The 23,009-nt window shown below is 35.8% G+C and overlaps 1 protein-coding gene across 1 annotated transcript; it reads right to left on the bottom strand.

The window, feature by feature from the left end:
• Positions 1 to 1,530: 1,530 nt before the first annotated feature.
• On the bottom strand, positions 1,531 to 17,069 carry LOC136767392 (cysteine-rich secretory protein LCCL domain-containing 1). The gene is made up of 15 exons (XM_066721155.1): positions 16,428 to 17,069; positions 14,600 to 14,916; positions 8,786 to 8,904; positions 8,249 to 8,381; positions 7,868 to 7,983; positions 7,470 to 7,570; positions 6,943 to 7,101; positions 6,314 to 6,374; positions 5,754 to 5,820; positions 5,364 to 5,494; positions 4,738 to 4,781; positions 4,560 to 4,632; positions 4,330 to 4,405; positions 3,559 to 3,692; positions 1,531 to 2,598 (listed from the first exon to the last, which is right to left on the bottom strand). Exons 2-15 carry the CDS (start codon positions 14,855 to 14,857, stop codon positions 2,547 to 2,549), a joined length of 1,524 nt encoding a protein of 507 aa, XP_066577252.1. The 5' UTR covers positions 14,858 to 14,916; positions 16,428 to 17,069; the 3' UTR covers positions 1,531 to 2,546.
• Positions 17,070 to 23,009: the final 5,940 nt, after the last annotated feature.

Genomic DNA, 23,009 nt, shown 5'->3' with positions numbered 1-23,009 from the left:
CATTTAAACTGCCAGGATCAAATTTGTCGTACAAGTATTATTCATAAGGCTGAAGCCTCTTTTACATTCTGCTGTACTGCAAGGGAGCGTCTTCATGCAAAACAATAGTGGTTTTAAATTGTCTGGCTCACTGTTTCGGTTCTCTATGAGATCTCTCATCCCACTGAGTGCAGTATCTGTGCATAAACTAAATCTCCTGCACACTCTCCATGGCGAATGCTTGGACAAGCTGGCCATTTGGTGTCATCTAAAACATTTAAATACTCAGAGGTGTTTCAATATTGTCTATCGAACTTTGCAAAAACTGGGGAGCATTAATGGATATGACCTTTGAATTAGCCATCAGAGGCAGATTTAAAATGACCATTATCTCATGCTTTCTGACTCTCCTGCATCAGAGGGCTGGTCAGTAAGTCCTGCATCAGATCTATCCATAGACTCTTCTGCAATTTCTATTGGTGTTTCTTCAGACAAGGAGATACCCTGCACCCGCCAATATCAAACTCCTGGTTCTGGTCTCTACATTGTCCACTCCAATTCCACTTATAGAGCTCCTTCACTCCCCCAAAGATTCCCCACTAGGAAGAATGTCCACAGCTTCTTCATTCTCAAGGTCCAAAGTCAAGAAGCTAGCCAGCATAATCTGAAGGAGAGATTGATCTTGTCTGAGGTTGATGAGAACAGAGAGCTCAACAAGAGCATCTGCCAGTGCGTTGAGATAGCAGAGACCATCAACAGAGCTGATGTCCCTCACTGAGTACCAGCATTTTAAACCAAAAGTCTGCATGACCTTTGTGACGTTTCTTATACCCGAGTTCATGCAGAAGACTAACTTGAACAGGTTTACCATAAAGTTTGAGCAGAATCTGCTTAGAAGCAGGAAAGTCTGCATTAACAAAAAAACGCAGCCTGAATGTTTATAAAAATCTCGCTGGCAGTTGGACCAAAGGTCTGACCTTGCTGTGCAAATGCAGTAGACCAGTGGTTCTCAAACCTGGTCCTGAGGACCCCCTGCCCTGCTGTTTTTTGTTCTAACCAAGCAACCAATTACTTAATTACGAGGTTATATTCAAACAGGAGGGCCAAAATAATTTCCAGCTCATGGAACTAGCACAGAGTAACCGAATGAGCCCTGTATATTTGGAGTGTGTTGAGTCATGTTTCGTTTCATAATGTCCTCTGACATCATACTCCTTCATTACAGCTATTAATTCTTGGCATATTTGGCGCATGATGTAAAGTGAAGTCTGATATCTATAGGATACATTTTATGTTTTTCTTCTTAAGTTGATTAACAGAAAATAAACTGAAACCCGTAGTGTTGATTCTGGGATTGTAATGCTTTTTTTATATTTCTCATTGAGGATGACATTTACCTGAACACTATTTTACCTTCTGAATATTGTCAGACTTTCTTTTGTAATACCTTTGCTTACATTTTCAAATGTAGCCCCCATTTCTATTAATATAAAATAATGATGAAAGTAACAAATGTAAACAGTGATCTTTTTAGCAATACCTTTATTTCAGATAAAACACATTGCAAAGCTCATCTAAGCATGTGAGGTAGTACATATCGCTAACATAGAGGCAACCACAAGAGTAAAAGATTGTGAAATTTCATATGGTTTAATGACACAGCATCTCAAAACAGCCAAATGCTGTAATATAAATAAAGTTTTAAACTGCTTTCCATTTTTCAAGCAAAATACAATTTTCATAGAAATACAAATATTTCACCACTGTAATATCCTCTTATATAAATATAACTTTTCATCACTCTTGATAATCTCATACAATGGTGAAAGCAAATGTTTTATATGACCACACCTTCAAATTACATTTTATATCCTGGCCTGCAGGATTATTAGCCAGGCTGTAACAAAATCAGATTCTATAGCAGTGAAATGTGTTATGATATACAACCAGAGTTAGCAGCATCATCTTACTGAATAATACTTAAAACCATACAAAAAATAAAGCATTATATTGTACATTTGTTAAATTTGTAGAAACAAAAATCACAAACACTTCAAATCTTTTAAACCACGTCAAGAGCACTAAACAGTATCTGCCCCAAAAAGTATTTGTGATGCTAATAAAGAATCATTGAAAAGAACAGTTTAAATAAGCTTGATGCATATGGACCTTTAAGTGCTTTTTGAAGATTTCTACATTCTACCGTTTTTATTTCATTAAGTACAGAGGAGATGATTGCTATCAAAACATATTCCAAATGTAATGAGCACCTGTAATACGCATTATAACATATTTCCAACATGGAATGGTAAATACATAAAATACATAAATCCACAAAGAATGATTATTTAGCAAATTAAGGCGTGACATTTATGGACCCCCCCCAAAAAAAAAAATATATATATATATATATATATATATATATATAAAATGATCAAAGTCCGTAAGTCTCAAGAAAGGTTTTCAATACACTGGATACAGATCCTGACTTCAGTGCAGCACAGTCAGAAGTAACAGGAAGCTTAATGCCAAGTGCTATTTTTTCCAATTGTCCAAACATCAGTCATTCAAATAACTGCAAATATTCTGAATGTTTTCCCTCCAGGTGGATTTTGCAGGCTGCATGGGGGAATACAAATCAAGATCAGTTAATGTTCAGCACAGAATTAACATAGAAAAATATCAATATTAAGCAACATCAATGTTTTATTTTGCAAAATACAACCATTCCTCACATTTGAAGCCAATCTGATATCTTAAGGATATGACAGCAACTTGATATTACTCATGAGAGAAGCGTAACATAAAATATACAGTTCTTGCACTTGACTTCACACAATAATTGTAGCATTTTAAACTAAAAATTACAAGATTACTCTCATCAAGGGAAATGGTGTGTAACACCATTGTAGGATAGAGAAAAAGCTATCATTTTATTTTCCTAATTACTTAATTGAATTACATGTGATACATTTGCTCTGTCAATTATCCTCATTCCCAAGAAAGAGACAGAGGAATGTTTGTGTGCAGTAAAAAGTTAAATGGCACCCATTGTCTACCCTAAATCTGGGGTAGACAAAGACAGTCAATTGGTTTTCTAATGTGTTACTTAGAGTACCTTTTTTGCACTAGAGGCTTCAGATTATCCTTGGAAATGCTTATTTAAAGTTGAACAAATACTAACACAATCGCATCCACACAAAGGGGAAAAGCTTTTAGGCTGTGTGAAATATCCAAATTCAAGCTGCATTTTATAAATCTGCCTACTATGCTTGTAGCTCTTTGCAGGTTTGCCAGTTTAAAGTGCTACTTTCTATCCTGAAATGACTATAAAACAACTCTTGTGTGCTACTGCTTTTTCTAATCAGCTTTTTTGGAGTTATGATTGTGTAAGCTTACAGGAGGCAGGCAGCTCTGTCACCACTGCTCCTCCACTGTCCCCATAAGCAAACATACAACTAAACCTGATTTACTGCTTTAGACAGCAAAAGAGCTCTGATGAGGGGAACTTGCATTTCCATTAAGACTTTAGAACAGTACTTGTGAATGTTCTTAGTCTGAATCGGTTGATTTTGGTACCTTTCTGAGAATATCCCATTTTGATATGAAGCAATGTATTGTTTCCTTTTGTCCACAGGCATCACATCAATATAGCCTCCTAAATGGTTTTTAATCACACCAGCATGGACTGCAGTTCGGCATATGCTGGATTTCTGTTAAAAGTACAGTTAAGACATGAATCCATACAGATTTTGCAACTTGGGTAGTACCAATATGCTGTATTACAAAGCAAATCAGAAAAACAATATAGAAGAGGTGTTTGAGACTGTCTTTAAAATAAACTTTAGCATTAATGCAGTATACACAGTCCTAACAGTGGTTTGTGGTGTAAACCCCCACTATGTATGCATCTATACATAGCCACAATTTCATTAACGTAATCAGGCCTTCAACAAAAACAGCAGCTTAGCTTTTTTCAACTACACAGTAGAATAAAAAGGTTTTAACCCATGCTATGGCAGAAAGACCCCCAACAGCAAAATACGTTCACAAGAACTCCTGTTCTTATGCATGTGGTTTCTTTTTTTTTTATTAACTTCCAAAGGTATTTCCAAAATACCGAATTCTTTAGTTTACTATTAGCAGGTGGATTAAAGTTGTATTTTAATTGCAATGGAGACAATGATGAACATATTGTTCAGTTATTTAAAAATGCTTTAACAAAAAAACATTATTGTCTTAAAATAAAGCTAGGTAATTAAATATAAATAACAATGATTTTTAATTCAATACAGTATTTGTAATAATTTTGCTGCTAAATACGTATATCCATATTTAGCTGATACTTACATCGGAATAAAAACGTGTCCCAATCACACGAGCTATGTGTGGATTTTCTTGCATGCAGTTGTGGGGACAGTATATCCTGCAAAGAAACAAATGAGAAAAAAAATATATATATATATCATGCAGGTAAATCAAGGAGTAAGATATACAAACAGAAGTTCAATTCATTCTGTACCTATGACATTGGTATGTAGAAAATGGCAAATGTTAAAAACGTGATATTAATCATGTACCTTGGACAATGCCTGACTGGTTTTTGGAATGGGCAAAGCTGTGCAACTGTCGTCTCACAATTAACGGCTTTCACTGCAATTAAACAAAATATGTACATTTTCACAATACTGTATGTCTAACGAAATAAGATACTTAGATTGTGCTTTATATGTAGTAAGTTTGATCAATAAAACTGACCTGTGACGGGTGATACTGTGAAGGCATTTGCTGATTGGTATTTCCTGTGGGCATAAGTCATTTGAATCTCTTATTAGGATACCTCACACATTGACACTGACCACAAAATGACACATGATAAATATACTGTTTAATATATTCAGTTTGAAGTTTGGTTGAGATAAAAGACAGAACACCCTTTCCATGGCCAGAAGAGACTTCAGACTCCAAAAGCACATCCTATATACCACTGAAGGGTATTAATCTTGACTATAATTCAAAAAGTAGATGTTACAACTCAAGGTTTTAAGAATAAATCCAGCTTAGATCCACAATTAATGTAGTGTGCTTTGACTTTCACACTGTGATGAACCGCTGCACACGGTCTTACTGTGAGACACTCTTTATATGAACCTCAGAGAGGTCTGACCTCCGAGTTAAAGTTAAAGGAAGTTAAAGCTGTGCAGAGAAATAGGACACAATTCCCATCCTGTGGTGGATTTACTGGAGACGTCACTATTACTAAACAACACTTAATTGTTTCATATTACAAGAGAGTTTTACAAAAAACAGTATGAAGTTAAAAGTGAACAGATTCAACTAAAAGACATTTAACTCAAACACAATTCAGTTTCAGCTGTACCTACCCTATAGACTGTACCCCATGCTTGTTGGATTTTAGAAAGTACTCCTTTCTGCCTTGTCTAGTAACATCAACCCAGCCACCTTCATTATCTATCACTCCATAATGTAAAGCAGCTTTGCAAATACTGGATTGCTGAAAAACATAAAAAGTATGTTACCATAAAAGATAAAAGAGTATTCATTACAGGTGCCAGTTAGGAGAGTACTAAATATGCATTTACAGAGCTGATGGTAATTCTTGAGTTTCAGTCAGATCATCTTCAGTCAGATGATAAGGACACAAAATGTATCATTTCCTCTAACTGTGTTATGTTTGACTTATTTAGACATTATATACAAAAGATGGATTATAATAATAGTATTAATTGATGTTCAATTATGAATTTGCTTACCATTTCAAAATAGACACTTCCAATAACTTTTGCTTTACTGTACAAGCAACCAGCAGGGCATTCATATCTATGAAAAATGGAAACAATCCACTCATTATACATACAAAATAAGATATATGATGAGAATTAATTTTATATTGTACAACTAGAACAATAAATCACTTGATAATGAAACTAAAGAATATACAGTGCTGTGCAAAGTTTTAGGCAGGTGTGAAAAGATGCTGTAAAGTAAGAATGCTTTCAAAAATAGACATGTTAATAGATTATATTTATCAATTAACAAAATGCAAAGTGAGTGAACAGAAGAAAAATCTACACCAAATCCATCCATATTCGGTGTGTGACCACCCTTTACCTTCAAAACAGCATCAGTTCTTCTAGGTACACTAGGACTTTTGCACAGCACTGTATATTGATTGATTATACTAATAAAATAAAATTGATTATACTAAATAAATGAAACTCCTGGCAAGGAAATGATTTGAGATGCAAGGACAAAATTAAATGGAAGTATCTCTTTTCAGCTGCACTCTAAGCCATGTTTTCTCGGTACTTACCTGTTACACGTTGTTCCTTTGCATTTGTCACGTAGTCGTGTTTCACATGTGACTATCTGAGCTGAGAAACACAAATATAAAATGCCTTTGTCATGATGCCATATTAAATATAGTATTACTCTCAAGTTCCATACAGAACAATACTTTCTTGTGAGCCTTCAAGAACACACTTTATATTGCTCAACAGCAGGGGCTCTTGGTTAGATTTTCAACGAGGGCCCCTTTTGATGAGAGGAAGCAATTTCAAATCCACAAGTTTTAGGTTGCCCAAAAATAAACATACATTGAATAGATTACTTAAAAAGAAACAGAACTAGAATCCTGCTCCATAAGTGAAAGTGACTTTCAATATACAACATAGCACAAACTGATTTGTCAAATAGTTTTGAGAACAAGAGTGTGCGAGGTCGAACGGAAATGTTGAAGTAAACAATAGAAAAAATAATGATGACTGGTTTGCTGGTATAACTGACATAGCAACATGCACATGTGCTCAGGTACACACACACACACACTTTTATTTCGCTGCATCTACCTTTTAGGCACTATACAATACCTATATATTTTTCCAATCCTACTAAAGTGGTTCTTTACAGAATTGTAATGTTAATACAAAACAAAAAACGTACACATCTGCAGTGTGTTAACTATTTCATTTCTTTCCAAATCCACATTCGGGGTAGAAGAGGTGGGGGTATGTGGCCTGGATCTTGGTACTTGGGTTCTTGGTGTTTCAGGCTCAACGTAATTTGTTTCCTCGGGTTCTTGTTGTCTATTTGAGCCATCATCTGTAAACATTTTCCAAACAAAAATAAAATGAATGGTCATATTAATGAAGTCCCCTTGTATCACTATATCTTAGTATATGTACAAGACTGCCCCATTGTACCACTGTTTTAGACAGCATTTCAAGGTAATGGAACTAATTTAATAACAGAAAGCAGATAATTATGCTTATTTTGCTGCCAGATATCCCATATTTAAAATATAAAACAAAACTATGCTTAAATGCTCTTTGGGTTTCAGTAGGCCTGCTAAACCATCTAGAATATTTTCTAAAATACCGTTATATATATAGGAAAACATGGAGCTTTGAGAAATAATAACATTCACATTAAATCTGAAAATACAAATGTATAACATTTCTAATACACACCTTTATAGCAGAGATTCTCCCTGCATCCACCGCCATAGCTGGGTGGGCAAGCGGAGCACGATCGGCCATTTTTGTAAGGTGCATGACCCCACCAGTTTCCCCTTTAAAGGGAACAAAATTGAGTTAATATGCATTATGAGAGCCTAATGATGTGCTTTTAGTAAAGCTTCAGATATTGTCTGATATTGTCTGATAAATACCAGATATTTTAATTTCCTAATAACTTTTTAACAAAAACAATCTAAAAACTACTTCTACAATTTGTAACTTTTTGTAAATCCCTTTAAGGAATTTGTGTTGACAGTTCTTTTGAAATATTTTCACAGCTACAGGTCATTGCTAAATATTGTATATAATCAGAAAAGCTACAGATGACTAATAAAATAAAATATGCTTACTTTGGAGAGTAATTGCAAACAAGGTAAATAGCCTTGGGCCAGATCTGCCCCCAGACATTCATGTTATGGCACAAGTTCAGCGCACAGCCAATCCGGCTACTGGTTGCCCAGACTACCTTTAAAAAACAAACCATTTTGTTTGTGAATCTTTGCTGTTGTTGATGCATATTTAGAAGCAAAACACTTTACACAAAATAAATAATAATATAACTAACACTAAGAGCACAGACTTTAATTTTCTATTAATTTACAATCTAATGCTTGCACAAAAACACGTATATATAACCACGGCATTACGAGAAGTAATGGAATTTAAAGTTGCACAATATTGGATAAAGTTTCTGGGTGATAATGAACGTAGTATGAATTATTGAGATTTACCTGTGTGTAGTGAGTGCAGACTGGCCCAGAGCACCTGAAGGGGCAATATGGGTCACATTCCTGAGGATATGGAAAGGTGTAGTCTCTCACTTCATCATACCATGCCTGAACGTGATATGTTGGTGGTCGATATCTAGGAGATAATAATAATAATAACCCACAATCTCATTAAGGATAAGATGATCACCCCCCAAAAAACACAACATATAATAGACCTCTTCTCCTTAACAGAGGAATTCTGTTTATACACACTACAATCTTCACATTATCATATATCTGTTTCTCGTATTCACAACTAGAACTCCATCTGAGCTTCAAAGCATAAACATATAGCGGAAACAATATGTACATTCACTGAATCATATCAAATTCAGACTTACATAGCAGTCTTTTATTGTATGCTTGCATCTGAAATCTTGGATAGTGGTTGATATTCTGTATTTTAAGCTGTGTTAAGTATGCGTCTCATGAATGAAAGCCACTGCTACACATGTTTTTGATTAAAAAATGTACGATAATTAAACTTTTCATACAGACCTGCCCCAGTGAGCTCCAAGGTTTTGCCCAATAGAGGGAAGAAGGCTAGCAGGCCCATGTTCCCACAAGCATGTTTCTGCCCAGGCTTCTGCAGATCTTTCCAGTTCTGTATCCCATACCTTTGATATTGAATGAAAAGGTTTTTGTTGAATGAAAATGCATTTGTTTGATCTACTTCTATTAAAGAATGTACGCAATCCCTGCACGTCAAACCAATTTGTATTTAACATATTAATTGTAGAATTCAAAAAGCATGTGGCAAGTGAAATGAAATGTACATATTTTAAAAGGCACGAGTAGAGTATAGTTCATTAAATTGACTCCTGTAGTTACTGGCACATTTTATTAATCTTGTACTATAATGCTATGTTCATAAATCAGTGCTGTTGGTCTCCCAGCAATTGTGTTGCTTGTTACTGTGTAGTTAACAATCTTTGTCTATGGCATGTTACTCTTGTTAACATGAAAAGTGTGTAGTAAAACAAGCAGTAAAAGTAGTATTCTTTTGGTGTAGTCAGCACTAGTACAAAATAAGAAGGACTGGCACCTTCCAACAAAAGTCTACATGAAAGCAAAGGTTGGGAATTCACATTTCATGCAGTGAACCTTCAATGTACGGCTGTATTACTTTGTGTGAAGCCTACTGCAATGAGAATGCAGGGACTTAATGTGTAAAGTCAGCTTCTCCTCCAGATAAGGATTAAAATGTGGGTCAGACGAAGTTGAAACATTTTTCATCCACCGAGTCTATTCACGCATCACTTGTCTCGAACAAAGGAATATAAATATACACGAATACATGCCTAAGAGCTCTGTAAAAGTTGTAAAATAGACTACCTCTCACTTAAAGAATAATATCTTTGTACTTTTTCTCCAATGGATTTGATTATTTTCCCAGGAGACCCAGGTTAAACACATACAAAAAAACCTCAGAGGTTATACAGGCTGCACTGCTGTAATGCTTTCCATGTGTATCTGGAGGATACCATAGTCCACTAACTCCTCTGCTCCAGTGTGTTTGTTTCATATTTCCACTCCCCATGTATTCAAGCATAATCGTACTGGAATTTATTACTTGATATAGTTGACCTAAATGTTTTTACATTAATAAAACATAGTTCTCTAATTAATTTGGGGGTCTATTACTTTTGTGCACATTTTCACTTCACCTTGGCTGTAAAACACAAAATCCATAGGGGGAGATCACAAGTTTGGGAACATCTGAGCCCATTTATTACAGCAACCAGACCAGTGTTATAAGTTAGGGCTAGGGAGCAGACCTTTTACACTTTCTGCATGGTTGGTCCCAAAGCACAGACATGCTGTAAATATGTACATATAAAGTTTCTAAAAATAGCTGAGGTCCCAAGAAATGACTGTTTTGGATTGTAACTATAAAATGCACACCAGGCAACAGGATACCTGGCTTTACTGTAAATTGATTTTCCAAAACATTGGTTCTAATCAGGTCATGGTTTTTATGAGTTTTTATTAGGCGTTCTTGTAAAAAGACACCAACAGTGGTGCCATTATAGTCTATCCATGGAAACAAGGTTTGACAGGCTAGTACAAGATATATCCAACTGAATGATTTCAACAGGTGTGACAGACAAATGGTTTGCCTAATGGTTTATTTAATGTTGCTTTACTTTATTTTATTTTAGTTAATTTCAACTGTTAAAGGTCTATTTTAATTGATTTAATTCATTTATTTTTATTTTATTTTGCTGTATGTTTGTTCTATGTTTACCACTCTGTAAAGCGCTTTCTGGCTACCCTGCAATGGTACCTATACAAATAAAAATCGATTGATTGATTGTAAAGCACACTGCTTTACAAAGGGGGTAGGGACCAATGTTACCATGGAATCTGTGAACAGAAGTTATCTACGAAAGCTGACTATAGGCCACTGTACTCTTTCACTCCAGCAGCTTGGTATATACAGTGACACAGTGTTTTTTATTTTTTATTTTTTTGCCGGGACCCAAAAGACTCACACGTGGACTCACTGCCTTTGGGTAGTATTCTCTTTCTCAGGCAGGTCCCCACCCATGCTCAAGGTCTATTTAGCAGCCATTTTCAGGTATCGTGTCCGCATGAATGGCGAGTCGCCTGGGGCTCAGATTCTTACGGACCTTCTCGCGCTTTCTCTTCCTATCTGGCACCTTGATGTAGTACTGTGTCAGTATTTATAAGTTTAACTAATATGTTGATTAAAACTGGATTCTACCTACCAAGACATATTTGTGGTCTCATATGTTTAGCTCATGGGCTCAAAAATCCCCATACAATAAAAAACAAAACAAAAAATAACAGCCTCTCAAGACACAAAAGTCTTAAATAAATGCTATTCATGTGCACATTTTATACACTGGATACCACACATTCCAAAAGCCTATCGGAAGTTAAACTGTATTTACACTGCTATAACAGCAGGGTTACCCTAACCCATATAAACTCTTGCTTGGGACTTTCTTAAAACCTGCATGTCATTTGCACCAAATTGTTTATTTACTTTAACACATATTTTGCGGTTGTATTTGTCATCTGGCTATGTTCCCAAGAGGTGCAATAGGATACACTTCCTCCAAGAGTTGAGTTTTCCTGTTAGGAGTAAATTAGGTTGAAAGAAGTTGGTGTGGTGTGGAGATGAAGATTTTATTACATCAGTGAATCTATCGATTTTCCACACTTCACAATCTATTTTTTTATTTATTTAAATTAACTAAAAACATGCATATGATGAATACTAACAGTATTATTTGGTACAAGTTTCCTGAGATTCTACATAAAACTTTCTTTGTTTCATTATAGTTTAATTAATTCACCTATGTATGCAACTTATAATGAAACATTTAAAAAAAGTGAATTCCATGATATATAAATCTGTTTTCTCTCTCTTTCTCTCTCACTCGCTATATATATATATATATATATATATATATATATATATATATATATATGTGTGTGTGTGTGTGTATATATATATATATATATATATATATATGTGTGTGTATATATATGTGTGTATATATATATATATATATATATATATGTGTGTGTATATATATGTGTGTATATATATATATATATATATATATATATATATATATATGTGTGTATATATATGTGTGTGTATATATATATATATATATATATATATGTGTGTGTGTATATATATATACACCCACACACAATTTGTTTTGTAATTGTTTACTTTCCTAACTTAGATGGTGAACAGATCACATTTACCCTTTTCAAAGCAGAGGTTTAAATGTTTTCCATTCTTCCTCCTTTTCTTTTTCTGCCCAGCCTTGAACTTCCCTGGAATTTCTGCTGCCTAAAATCTTGGATGTTGTTTTAGTCTGTGTCCCAGCCCTTAGTGCCCAAACTCACTCTGCTCGAACTTCTGCTTTATTTCACCACATACCCAGTGCTAAATTGTGTATTCATCAGTGCATGTATTTCCTGTAGCTACAAAAACATTAATTATAGTCAAAACACCATTTTAAAAACAATGGCATCAACTAAAGTAGAAAGAAATGCAGGTGATGTATGATCTTTGCATTATTTCATGTCAAACATACCAACAAATGGTGGTTTACAAGTGAGCAGTAAAGTGAGTGATATAAAAATGCTTTGAATATGTGTTTGTTTTTGTGTTCTAGAAGGCAGTTCCATACTCTAGGAGCCAGTTACAAATTCCAGGTGGTTGGGGTCATCAAATATCTTTCTGTCATGAGGTATTGAGAGCATATAGCAAAAGTCTGACTACAATTTCTGTACCTGTTCTTATTTTCCTGAAAGCCACAACATATTTCTTATCTTCAGAAAACAACAATGAAAATGAAAACAAGGAGTTCTGACTCTAGCTATACAGTGGCAAGTGACTGTGCCCTGAATGCAGAGACATTTGTGATGCTGCTCTTTATTCTAACACATCTTAGTATTAATTCTCACAGAGTCGTTGGGGCATGTACGACCATATCAAACATGACTTGCACAGTGGCACAGCCTTATGGTGCAGGAACTCAAACACGTGAACAACATCATAACACTATTATTATACATGGCATAACCACGCATAGTTACATTTACCCTTCTTGCGACTCACTACTATAGGACTAGCCCAAAACTAGCCAAATGCTACTGAGACTCGGTGGAGTAGAAACAGAGGTCATTAGTCAACAGGTGCCTGCATGTCTGGAGACTACATTGGAGTTGTTTTTGTCCTGCAGTTGCCACTTGAGCTCTGCTGTTGGATTTCAAAACCACAGCGATAAAATACATGGTTGAGCTGGCTGTGCAGATGTGTGTGTGTGTGGTCTTCACCTAGGTTCTTGATGGGTTGCAGCTGATCCAAACTGTCTGGCCATTGGCAATTGAATTGGGCAGCTAATTAAGCTTATTCTGAAAATATAATTCTGACCTTTAAGGGTCCATGTTCCTTGCATTACTGATCTTTCTCAAATCAAAAGGAAGCAGTTTGTATTATAACAATTAGCTCTGTCTCTTTACTTTAACCACAAATATGAGATCCCCTTGTTTTATGCCCTTGTTTTATCTCTATCCTTCTATGAACTCTCTTCTTGCTTCTCTCTATTTTTCTCCTAGTTCTCACACTAAATACCTTTCCAAATTTTCCCCATGGGTACCCCTCTAGCTAAAATAGCCAGCATGTTGTAATATGAACTGCTTATAGTAGATGTTTGCTGCCTCAGCAGTTTTTTTGAAGCGTGTCTAAACTGGAGCCGGCAGCACGAGAGACATTTCCGTTCTGTGCTGCATGAAATACTTAAATAACTCAATTATATAATTATATGGCTCAGCAATAATTTTACATTTCAAAAGAAAAAATGTTTATTTGCCTAAAAGATCTGTAGAAATGAATAATATTCTAATATCCATATATTGTATTTACTTTAAAAGGGGGAAAAATAATGGTATTGAATGTCACATAGGACCTTTCTTGTATGTGAAATTTGATATTTTAACCTTATGGCAAACAACTTTTGCAGAGTTGACAAATCTTCAAGCTGAAATCACATGATTCTAATGAAACATGGTTGTGTTTCACTGGCCAATTAGAAAATCATAAAATGTAATTTCATATATTAAAGAAACACTGACTAAATCACCTTCAGACACCATTATATGAATATTGTTTTTTTCACAACTATCCATTCTCCTGCTGAAGAATAACTCTCTTAACAGAACAAAGTCATAATCCAATAAGGGGAGCACTTGCGTAATGGGAATGACTGGTAGGGATTGATCTATAAATACATATTTGACGATACATACATCACTTCAATGACACGATGCATATTGTAAATGTAATAAACACTTCACTCTTTTATTATTATTATTATTATTAATAATAATAATAATAATAATAATAATAATAATAATAATAATAATAATCACTAGAAAAAAGTTAATTGAAAGAGAAAACATTTCCAAAAGTAGAGATGCCCATGAAACAATCATCCCTTTGGGTAAGAAAAATAGGCTACCTGTTTAAATACTATCATTAGTATACTGATCATATAAGAGTTCTGAATGTAAAATGTATGAATTTCTCCAAAGATTTATAAGAGAAATGTCTTCATAAAAAATAGCACTTTTTTGTGACATGAAATGACCTTTAGAGTATTAGGCTAAGCAGAGATAAGAAATCACAATTGAGAATGCATGGAGTACATCAAGTTAATATCTAAGTACTCTCATGATATATCGTATCATGTATATTGTATTACTTTCGCATTTTCAATGTATAACATACACACTCATGATATTTTTTAGTGTTCTTACCATGTACTCCATATTTGCAGCAGTCGGATAAACCTGACCCCTGAGTTTGTTATGTAGGTCAAGGATAACCTGCATATCACTCTCAGTGATCGCTCTCTTGCCTCTCTGCTTGGACACCCACCATTCTCCATCCTCATCCATGTACTTTTCCAGCAAGGCCTCCAAATGAGTAGAATTTGGGATGACCATTGTGACAACTGTTTGAGATATAAATAGTAGAGCAATCCCACTCAGCCATTCCTGAGATAAACACTTCATGATGAATGCTCTCAGAACTCCCTGGGATTAACTCCAACACAAAGTATTTTTTTCCAAGTCTGTTGGCAAAGAAGAAGAAGAAGAAAATGGTGACTGGTTGAAGTGCCAAGCTGAATTAAATGAGCTAAATAACTAAAGTAAATATTGTAGTTGGGAGGTAAAGTGAACCACTGTGGTTTCTAGGGAGACAGAGTGAGACGCCAGTGAATATAGACAGCCATTGCTATATACTGAGGTACTGTGCAGTAAAGATAAGTTATCATCTGTTTGATTTACCGAACAGAAAATCATTTGTGTCATTTATCTAATTTTAAAATAATGTTGAAGCTTCAATAAAGAAAATAGTTGTTGACTCACATTTCTTTCTGTGCTAAGACAAATTAGCTTTGAAATCTTTACACACAGATATTGTATTTATTTTGAACATGTTATATTTTAAAGGACAAATACATAATCTTAATTTCGTCTTTATTTGATTTCTTCTTTTTTGCATGTCTTGTTTCTATGCTGTGTGTCTTAGTTGTTGCAGTTTCTATATTATTGTTACAGCATAAATATTTATTTCCAACTGAAAGACTTGGTCCGTGAGTTATTTTTCCACACTTTCATTTAAATACAGTAAATATGTATATCTATGCATACCTTCCCACCTATCACATAAAAGAAAAAGAAAAAGTAATGTTTGATGGAATTATTATAATAAGGGATCATCCTTGGTAATTTAAATGTCATTGGTTTACAGCTTGTTGTTGTTTGTTTATTTCATCAGCCACAGTCACTTAGGAAGGTCTGTGATTACTGGTACATTTGTGAATGCAAATATTGTAATAAAATAGAAAATATATAATATAAACTACATATTAACTACAAAAACCCCATGTATTCTGGTTGTATTTAAAATCACGCGCAAAAAAATACAACAGGCAGCGGATTGGTGCATTAGTCTCTAGTCGCTTTCGTGTTGCGCAGATTTCCGCTGTTTTGCGCGGATTTGCGCAGCTCCACCAATGGGATCGGTGGAATTCTGCAGATCTGTGCAAAACGAACGCGACCTGTTAAACAAACGTTTAACGTCAGAAAGTGGTACAGTTGCGGACTGTGGTACACTTACAATGCATCACAATGTGGATGTCCCTGTGTGTCAGTACACCTGCAGTGTCTCTAACACTCAAACGTGCTCAATAGAAACCACGACCTTATTACGAGAATCAATTGCATTCAAATCTACCCTCTTAACAAAAGTGTATGATGAGCATCACCTGTTTTCAGATACCGAAAGTGTTTGTGCATGGCCAATTTCAAGCGCAAAAGTGTCCGTACCATTTCGTGATGAGCACTCTAGTACCACAACGTGCCACCCGGTACCCCCCTCCAAGCGCTCCGCAAGTCGCCGGCAATGCTGACATAACCGCATAATGGCTTCTTATCTATATGCTCAATGCACTTGTTATAGATCGAAAACATAATATTGCTACATTAACAGTGAACTATTATTACAAAATGACATCCCAGCCCCTTCCCCGCTGTAAGCAAACTAATAGTTATTAGTTCATATTGAATAAATTATTACCTCTGGCTTCTGTCCGTGAACTGCGCACAGCAAGGATCAAACCACGTCCAGTCCTTTCAACTCCAAAGTTTGCTGGTAGCACAATGCTAATAGTTTGCAAGTATGTGGAAAAAACAATATTTGTAGACCTAGATGGAGACACTATTGTGCAGCACTGGCTCGTCTGTAATATTGTTTTACTGCAGCTCGTGAAGTTTTAAACGGACTTTCATGGGGCTTTAAAACTTCAGCGCATGGATCACTTCAAGCACATGTTGAGCTCCGGTGATTTAAACTTTCCTTAGTAAACCACAGAAACTACATCTTGCACTTTTATCGTGATGTCTCCAGACCACTCCTCTCTAGTTCGGTTTACTCATCTGGTCGTGTTTCAGGGCTGTGAGCAGCTATTCGTGCTACCTGGGAAACCTATCCGCAGCCAGGTCCCTGCAGTGGTAAGGGGCAGCAACAGGCTTGCTTTTTTTTTCTTTTTTCTTTTTTCTTTTTTTTTCTGAACGTTTACTATACATATGCAATCCTTAAAGAGCCTGTTATCCAAAACACATGCTTGACAACGGTCATTCAAGTAAAATACATCACTAAATATGAAGCACCTCTTCAAGGTTTAGCAAAAAACTAACAGTTTAATTGTTCCCATCCTACTTGTTAGAGATAAGTAGTCAAATAAATAAAATGAAACTGCTGGTATTTGCCAGTCACATGTACACTTCAAACAGGTTTATCCATTCAATTATTGTCATTTGAAAGCCAGATGCATCTCCCTGTGGTAGTTATTGAGCTGATTTTATAGACAAATCAGTAACATGAAGGTTAATTTTATGCAATAATACTCCCTAACATGTATCCCTACATGTACCATGTATGTCAGAGTTAGTGCCTTGACAACAGTTCCCTGGTATGGCTTCAATGTATTATCAATCACATTTGCCCTTTTCAACAAATAATTGTAATGAGGAGTTGCAGCTGATGATGCGCCACCCGCAACGTCAAACTGATACTTGTTGGTATCATGGCCACAAAACTGCACAGTAATCTTCAGCTTTCTCTACCAAATATCAACCGGGATTTATTCCCTAGCAGAAATTCAAACTTCAGATGTTCATGAATGATTTTTTAATCATGCAATTGATAGTAGTACTTGTATGTAATATTTACGATAAATGCTGTTTGCCACTTTCTTTTCTTTAATGGCTTGACCAAGAGTTAAGGAGAAGGTGGTGTGGTATGGGCAGCAGTACTGGTTGGGGCTCAGGACTCCTGAGTGGTGAATTATGGGTTAAATCCCAGGTGGTGGACACTGACGTACCATTAAGCAACCTAGATTGCTCCAGTAAAAACCCAGCTGTATAAATGGCTAATTGTGAATGTATTATAGTGTCACAATTGTATGTCACCATGCATAAGGGTGTCTGCTAAGAAATATAGTATTATAATACAAGTATAGTTATCTGTGGCCCCACATCTGTGAGAAGGTCTGAAGTGCCCAATAGTTGAAAAAACACCATTGTAATAGTTACTGAGTTTACATTTTAGACACTTCTATCATGGATTCGTACACTTTTTTGTTGTTGTTATTTTTTCTCCAGAGCCCAAACTTTAATAATAACACAATACATGCTTTTTTTTCATGTGATGCATCTATTATCACCCACCTGCAAATGGAAAAACAATCTTGAATAGTGTGCCTTTGCTGATGAGCTATATTAAACACTATGTGTAAATTCAACAACAGTGGTCTGCAGTATTCCCTTCAGTATAAGCTTAGGACTTTTCACAGCAGCCTTGTATTTATACCAGCAAGGGAGCACCTCACAAGGCACTGGAATTTAAACATAGCTGTATAATAGCTTTCAGGAAAACTGAGATTTACTCCCCAAGAAAAGCAGTACAACCTTAACACACAATTAATTGCAATGTTTGTGTCAAAGACAAAACCTGTAAACTGCAGATGCAATTAATTTAATCTGAAAGGAAATGTGCTTTTAAGAGCACTACAGTAACGATAAACAACAATTATTATACAATTGTTATAAAGTTGTAACAATTATAGTATAGACTTTGGACTCCTGCACAGTTTCCTACATCTGACCTATAATTGAACAGCATTATTTTTAAATGCAGTGTCTTATATTAATCCACAGATAGACACAAAATAAAAAAAGTATTTTCTTACATTTCTGTCAAACAATAATCTTTCTTCCCCTTATTGTGTTAGACATTAACAATACAAGTGAGTATCAGTTATAGCATTGATTTAATACAAATCCAAACACACCTTTATTTTTCACTTTTTAGCCCTGGGTGCTCAGTGGGATCTACCACGTTTAAAAAACTATAAACCAAGAGTTAGTGTTTGTTCTCTAGGTCACCAACTGCAAGCCTTAACCATAACCATCAAGCTTGTAGCTCTGTGGTAAGAAGGCAAACTGTGTGTTGCAGCTGAAACAGCATCAACCAATGTAACCAGAATCCCACTGGAGTATAACCACAATACAGTAATTCATACACTTTTACTACCTTTGCTGTTCTACATATAACCTATTACATATTACACAAATACTTCATATAAATCTTTAAGCCAGTTAAAGATTAACCAAAAATTTGAATGTATAATAGTTAAGATGTTTCACCAGTTCAGCATAAAATAACCAACTTACAGCAGTTTATAAAATAATCAAATACTATATATATATATATATATATATATATATGTGTGTGTATTTAATTTCATACTGCTTTACAATACATTCTGTTCATGTTTAGGTTCATGTAGAAAGGAGGTATAAGAAAATAAATTACCAAGTTTGGAAAGAACGAAGCCAGACACAGCACTAACAAAATGAGCAATGGGTCAATACTTTATAGATCCGCCTGATGCGTCTTATATGTGAAGAGGAGGTCAATCCGGCTCTGCAGCACTGCAGCCTATTTGTGGCACAGAATCTGTATGAAGGAGTCCGTGGAAGTGGGTTTACTAGAGCACATTTGCAGGTTCGATCAAGCAGAGCCCATATGTGTTCAGTGGGCTTCATGCCTATAAATTGATACATATGCACACCACTTTTTACATCAAACAGAGAAGAGAAAAATAGCAGATAGTTTCAGATTAATTATACACATAGTACACTTAAAACCTGTACAAACAAGGTCAAAGTTATGTAGTAAATTGCTATATCCTATAGATAGCACAATTAAATATTTACTTTTCTACATTTACAGTTTTTATTTTTGTTGTTGGCATTACAAAGAAGAACATAGGCACCTGATCTGGCTCTCGTAAACAGTACAGTGCTTCATCTGAAAAGGAAAGCTCTCTGCATATGTATGTTGCTGCTTGAACTTGTACTTTGCATACATTACAGAGCAAGAGTGTGCCATGTGGTACAGTAAGTGTTTGCTCTTCTTTCCCAAGTAGTCATCCTTTCCTCAAAGCACAAGCAGTACCTCAGCTCTCCGTGGACATTTGCCATGCCTTCCCCGTGCTGAACCCTCCTCTCATAGGAAATGCTTTCAGTAGAAATTAGGGCTGCCCTCACCCACACCTTCTCTTTAAAAATATAGTGTGCTTCTGTCAACCTGGAGACTGCTGCACAGAAATGACTGTAGTTAGGCATGGTGGTATGATCTTGAGAGTTTTTATTCAAGGGTTATTGATTGCTGAAGGGAGCGGAATGAAGTCGTACTTGGTGGCACCAGTAGGGTGTTTACCTTATGCATTGTCTCCTCTTAATAAGAAATCTTATTTAATTTACATACAAAAATGCAATAATCTTGCAGGCATTTTGTAAAAGTCATAAAATTCTCATACATATAGTACTGTGCAAAAGTTTAAAGCAGGTGTGAAAAAATGTTGTAAAGTAAGAATGCTTTCAAAAATAGATGTTAATGGATTATATTTATCAATTAACAAAATGCAAAGTGAGTGAACAGAAGAAAAATCTACATCAAATCCATATTTGGTGTGACCGCCCTTTGCCTTCAAAACAGCATCAATTCTTCTAGGTACACTTGCAAACAGTTTTTGAAGGAACTTGGTGGGTAGGTTGGCCCAAACATCTTGGAGAACTAACCACAGTTCTTCTGTGGATTTAGGCAGCCTCAGTTGCTTCTCTCTCTTCATGTAATCCCAGACAGACTCGATGATGTTGAGATCAGGGCTCTGTGGGGGCCATACCATCACTTCCAGGACTCCTTGTTCTTCTTCACGCTGAAGATAGTTCTTAATGACTTTTGCTGTATGTTTCGGGGTCATTGTCATGCTGCAGAATACATTTTGGGCCAATCAGATGCCTCCCTGATGGTATTGCATGATGGATAAATATCTGCCTGTACTTTTCAGCGTTGAGGAGACCACTAATTCTGACCAAATCCCCAACTCCATTTGCAGAAATTCAGCCCCAAACTTGCAAGGAACCGCCACCATGCTTCACTGTTGCCTGCAGACACTCATTCGTGTACCGCTCTCCAGCCCTTCATCCAACAAACTGCCTTCTGGTACAGCCACATATTTCACATTTTGACTCATCAGTCCAGAGCACCTGCTGCCATTTTTCTGCACCCCAGTTCCTGTGTTTTCGTGCATAGTTGAGTCTCTTGGCCTTGTTTCCACATCAGAGGTATGGCTTTTTGTCCGCAAGTCTTCCATGAAGCCACTTCTGACCAGACTTCTCCGGACAGTAGATGGGTGTACCAGGGTCCCACTGTTTTCTGCCAGTTTTGAGATGATGGCACTGCTGGACATCTTCCGATTGTGAAGGGAAGTAAGCATGATGTGTCTTTCATCTGCTGCAGTAAGTTTCCTTGGCCGACCACTGCGTCTATGGTCCTCAACATTGCCCGTTTCTTTGTGCTTCTTCAAAAGAGCTTGGACAGCACATCTGGAAACCCCTGTCTGCCTGGGAGAGACCTTGCTGATGCAGTATAACTAGCTTGTGTCTTGTTGCTGTGCTCAGTCTTGTCATGGTGTATGACTTTTGACAGTAAACTGTCTTCAGCAGCCTCACCTTGTTAGCTGAGTTTGCTGTTCCTCACCCAGTTTTATTCCTCCTACACAGCTGTTTCTGTTTCAGTTAATGATTGTGTTTCAACCTACATATTGAATTGATGAACATTAGCACCTCTTTGGTATTATTGTTTAATCACACACCTGACTATATGCCTAGAAAATCCCTGACTTTGTGCAAGTGTACCTAGAAGAATTTATGCTGTTTTGAAGGCAAAGGGTGGTCACACTTCTGTTCACTCACTTTGCATTTAGTTAATTGATAAATATAATCTATTAACATCTATTTTTGAATAGCATTCTTACTTTATAGCAGGGGTTCCCAATGTCTGGTGATGGAGGGCCAATTTCCGGAGGTTGCATGGGATGGGGGGGCCGCAGCAGAAAATGAACCACAGATGAAAACGAAATATGACCTAAATCATAACTTTTTATATCCTACACATTTCTGTTAGGGAACATTAATTAACTTTAATTGTTGTTTCATTATTTTCCCCCAAATTACATGTGCAATTTGCAACAGAACATTTTCAGAAAGTGTAAAAATATAGTAAAGGTTCCGAAAAGGGGAGGTTGAAGGTTGGCTTTGGGGGGGCTGCACCAAACATCCTCAAGAGCCACATTTGTCCCCCTGGCTGCACTTTGGGAACCCCTGCTTTACAGCATTTTTTCACACCTGCCTAAAGCTTTTGCACAGTACATGTACGTAATATATTTTCTTTAAGAATTCACATGTCACATACAGTGTCCCCAGATAAAACAACCAGATAAATGTACATTGCATCTGACAATGTGGAAAAATATACAGAGAGGAAGAGTCTGATATACATTTTGAACAGAACTTCCCAACATAATAAGAATGAGACAATGGCTGTTTCCATGAGATTGATAGTTAAATGATTCAAATATGCTTTTTGTAATACTGTTAAAATGAGCTTTCAGCTTTGTTTTTATTCCCATTTGTATGCCAGATTATCTAAATTATTTTAAAAGAACATGAGATGTTTGTTTATTAGTTTATGATCTTAATTACAGAACTCCTTCCCCACAAAAAAAATAATATTTAAATTGCATTTTATATACACACTGACATATGACATTATAGTGTATAGGCTTTGAAATGCATACCATCTTAACTTTATAAGCTTCCAGGATTTTTCAATTATCCAGTTACAATAAAATTAATTCTAACTGTCTAATTGAAAATTGCTAGAAGCTTAGAAAGTGAAGATGGTATGCATTTCAAATGCTGGTCCCACATGAAGCCTATACACTCCTAAATTAAACTTGGCAGGTGGAAAGAAGGATAAATTGAGAAATTGTCATGCTGCACCCTCTGGTGGAAATGCAGTGTGTTAAGATTTTTTCTGAAAATCTAATCCTACCATTGTTTAATTTAAAAATTAAATACTAATTTAATTCTTACTAATTTTCAAATTTTTAATAAATCTGGGTATTTTTTCTATTAAATGCATAATGTTAAATGTAGAAAATGGGTTATTTACACAGCAGTTTTATCTTGTTACCCGATCAGGTTAATGCTGTCACTAGAGTTTAAATACTGAGTTTGTTGCCTAGTT

The sequence above is a fragment of the Amia ocellicauda genome, chromosome 2 (genome assembly GCF_036373705.1).
Source record: "Amia ocellicauda isolate fAmiCal2 chromosome 2, fAmiCal2.hap1, whole genome shotgun sequence".
In the NCBI taxonomy this organism is placed as follows: Eukaryota; Metazoa; Chordata; class Actinopteri; order Amiiformes; family Amiidae; genus Amia; species Amia ocellicauda.
The sequence above is the reverse complement of the archived record's forward strand: the minus strand, read 5'-3'. Positions and strand labels throughout refer to the sequence as shown.

What these genes read in the sequence shown, in the direction of transcription:
- LOC136767392 (XM_066721155.1), bottom strand. Translation starts at nt 14,857, where the DNA reads ATGAAGTGTTTATCTCAGGAATGGCTGAGTGGGATTGCTCTACTATTT. An exon ending in TCTGCACTCACTACACACAG is followed by an intron (nt 7,984 to 8,248) that starts GTAAATCTCAAT and finishes TGTTTTTTAAAG; the next exon opens with GTAGTCTGGGCAACCAGTAG. An exon ending in GGACACGTTTTTATTCCGAT is followed by an intron (nt 3,693 to 4,329) that starts GTAAGTATCAGC and finishes TACTTTTAACAG; the next exon opens with AAATCCAGCATATGCCGAAC.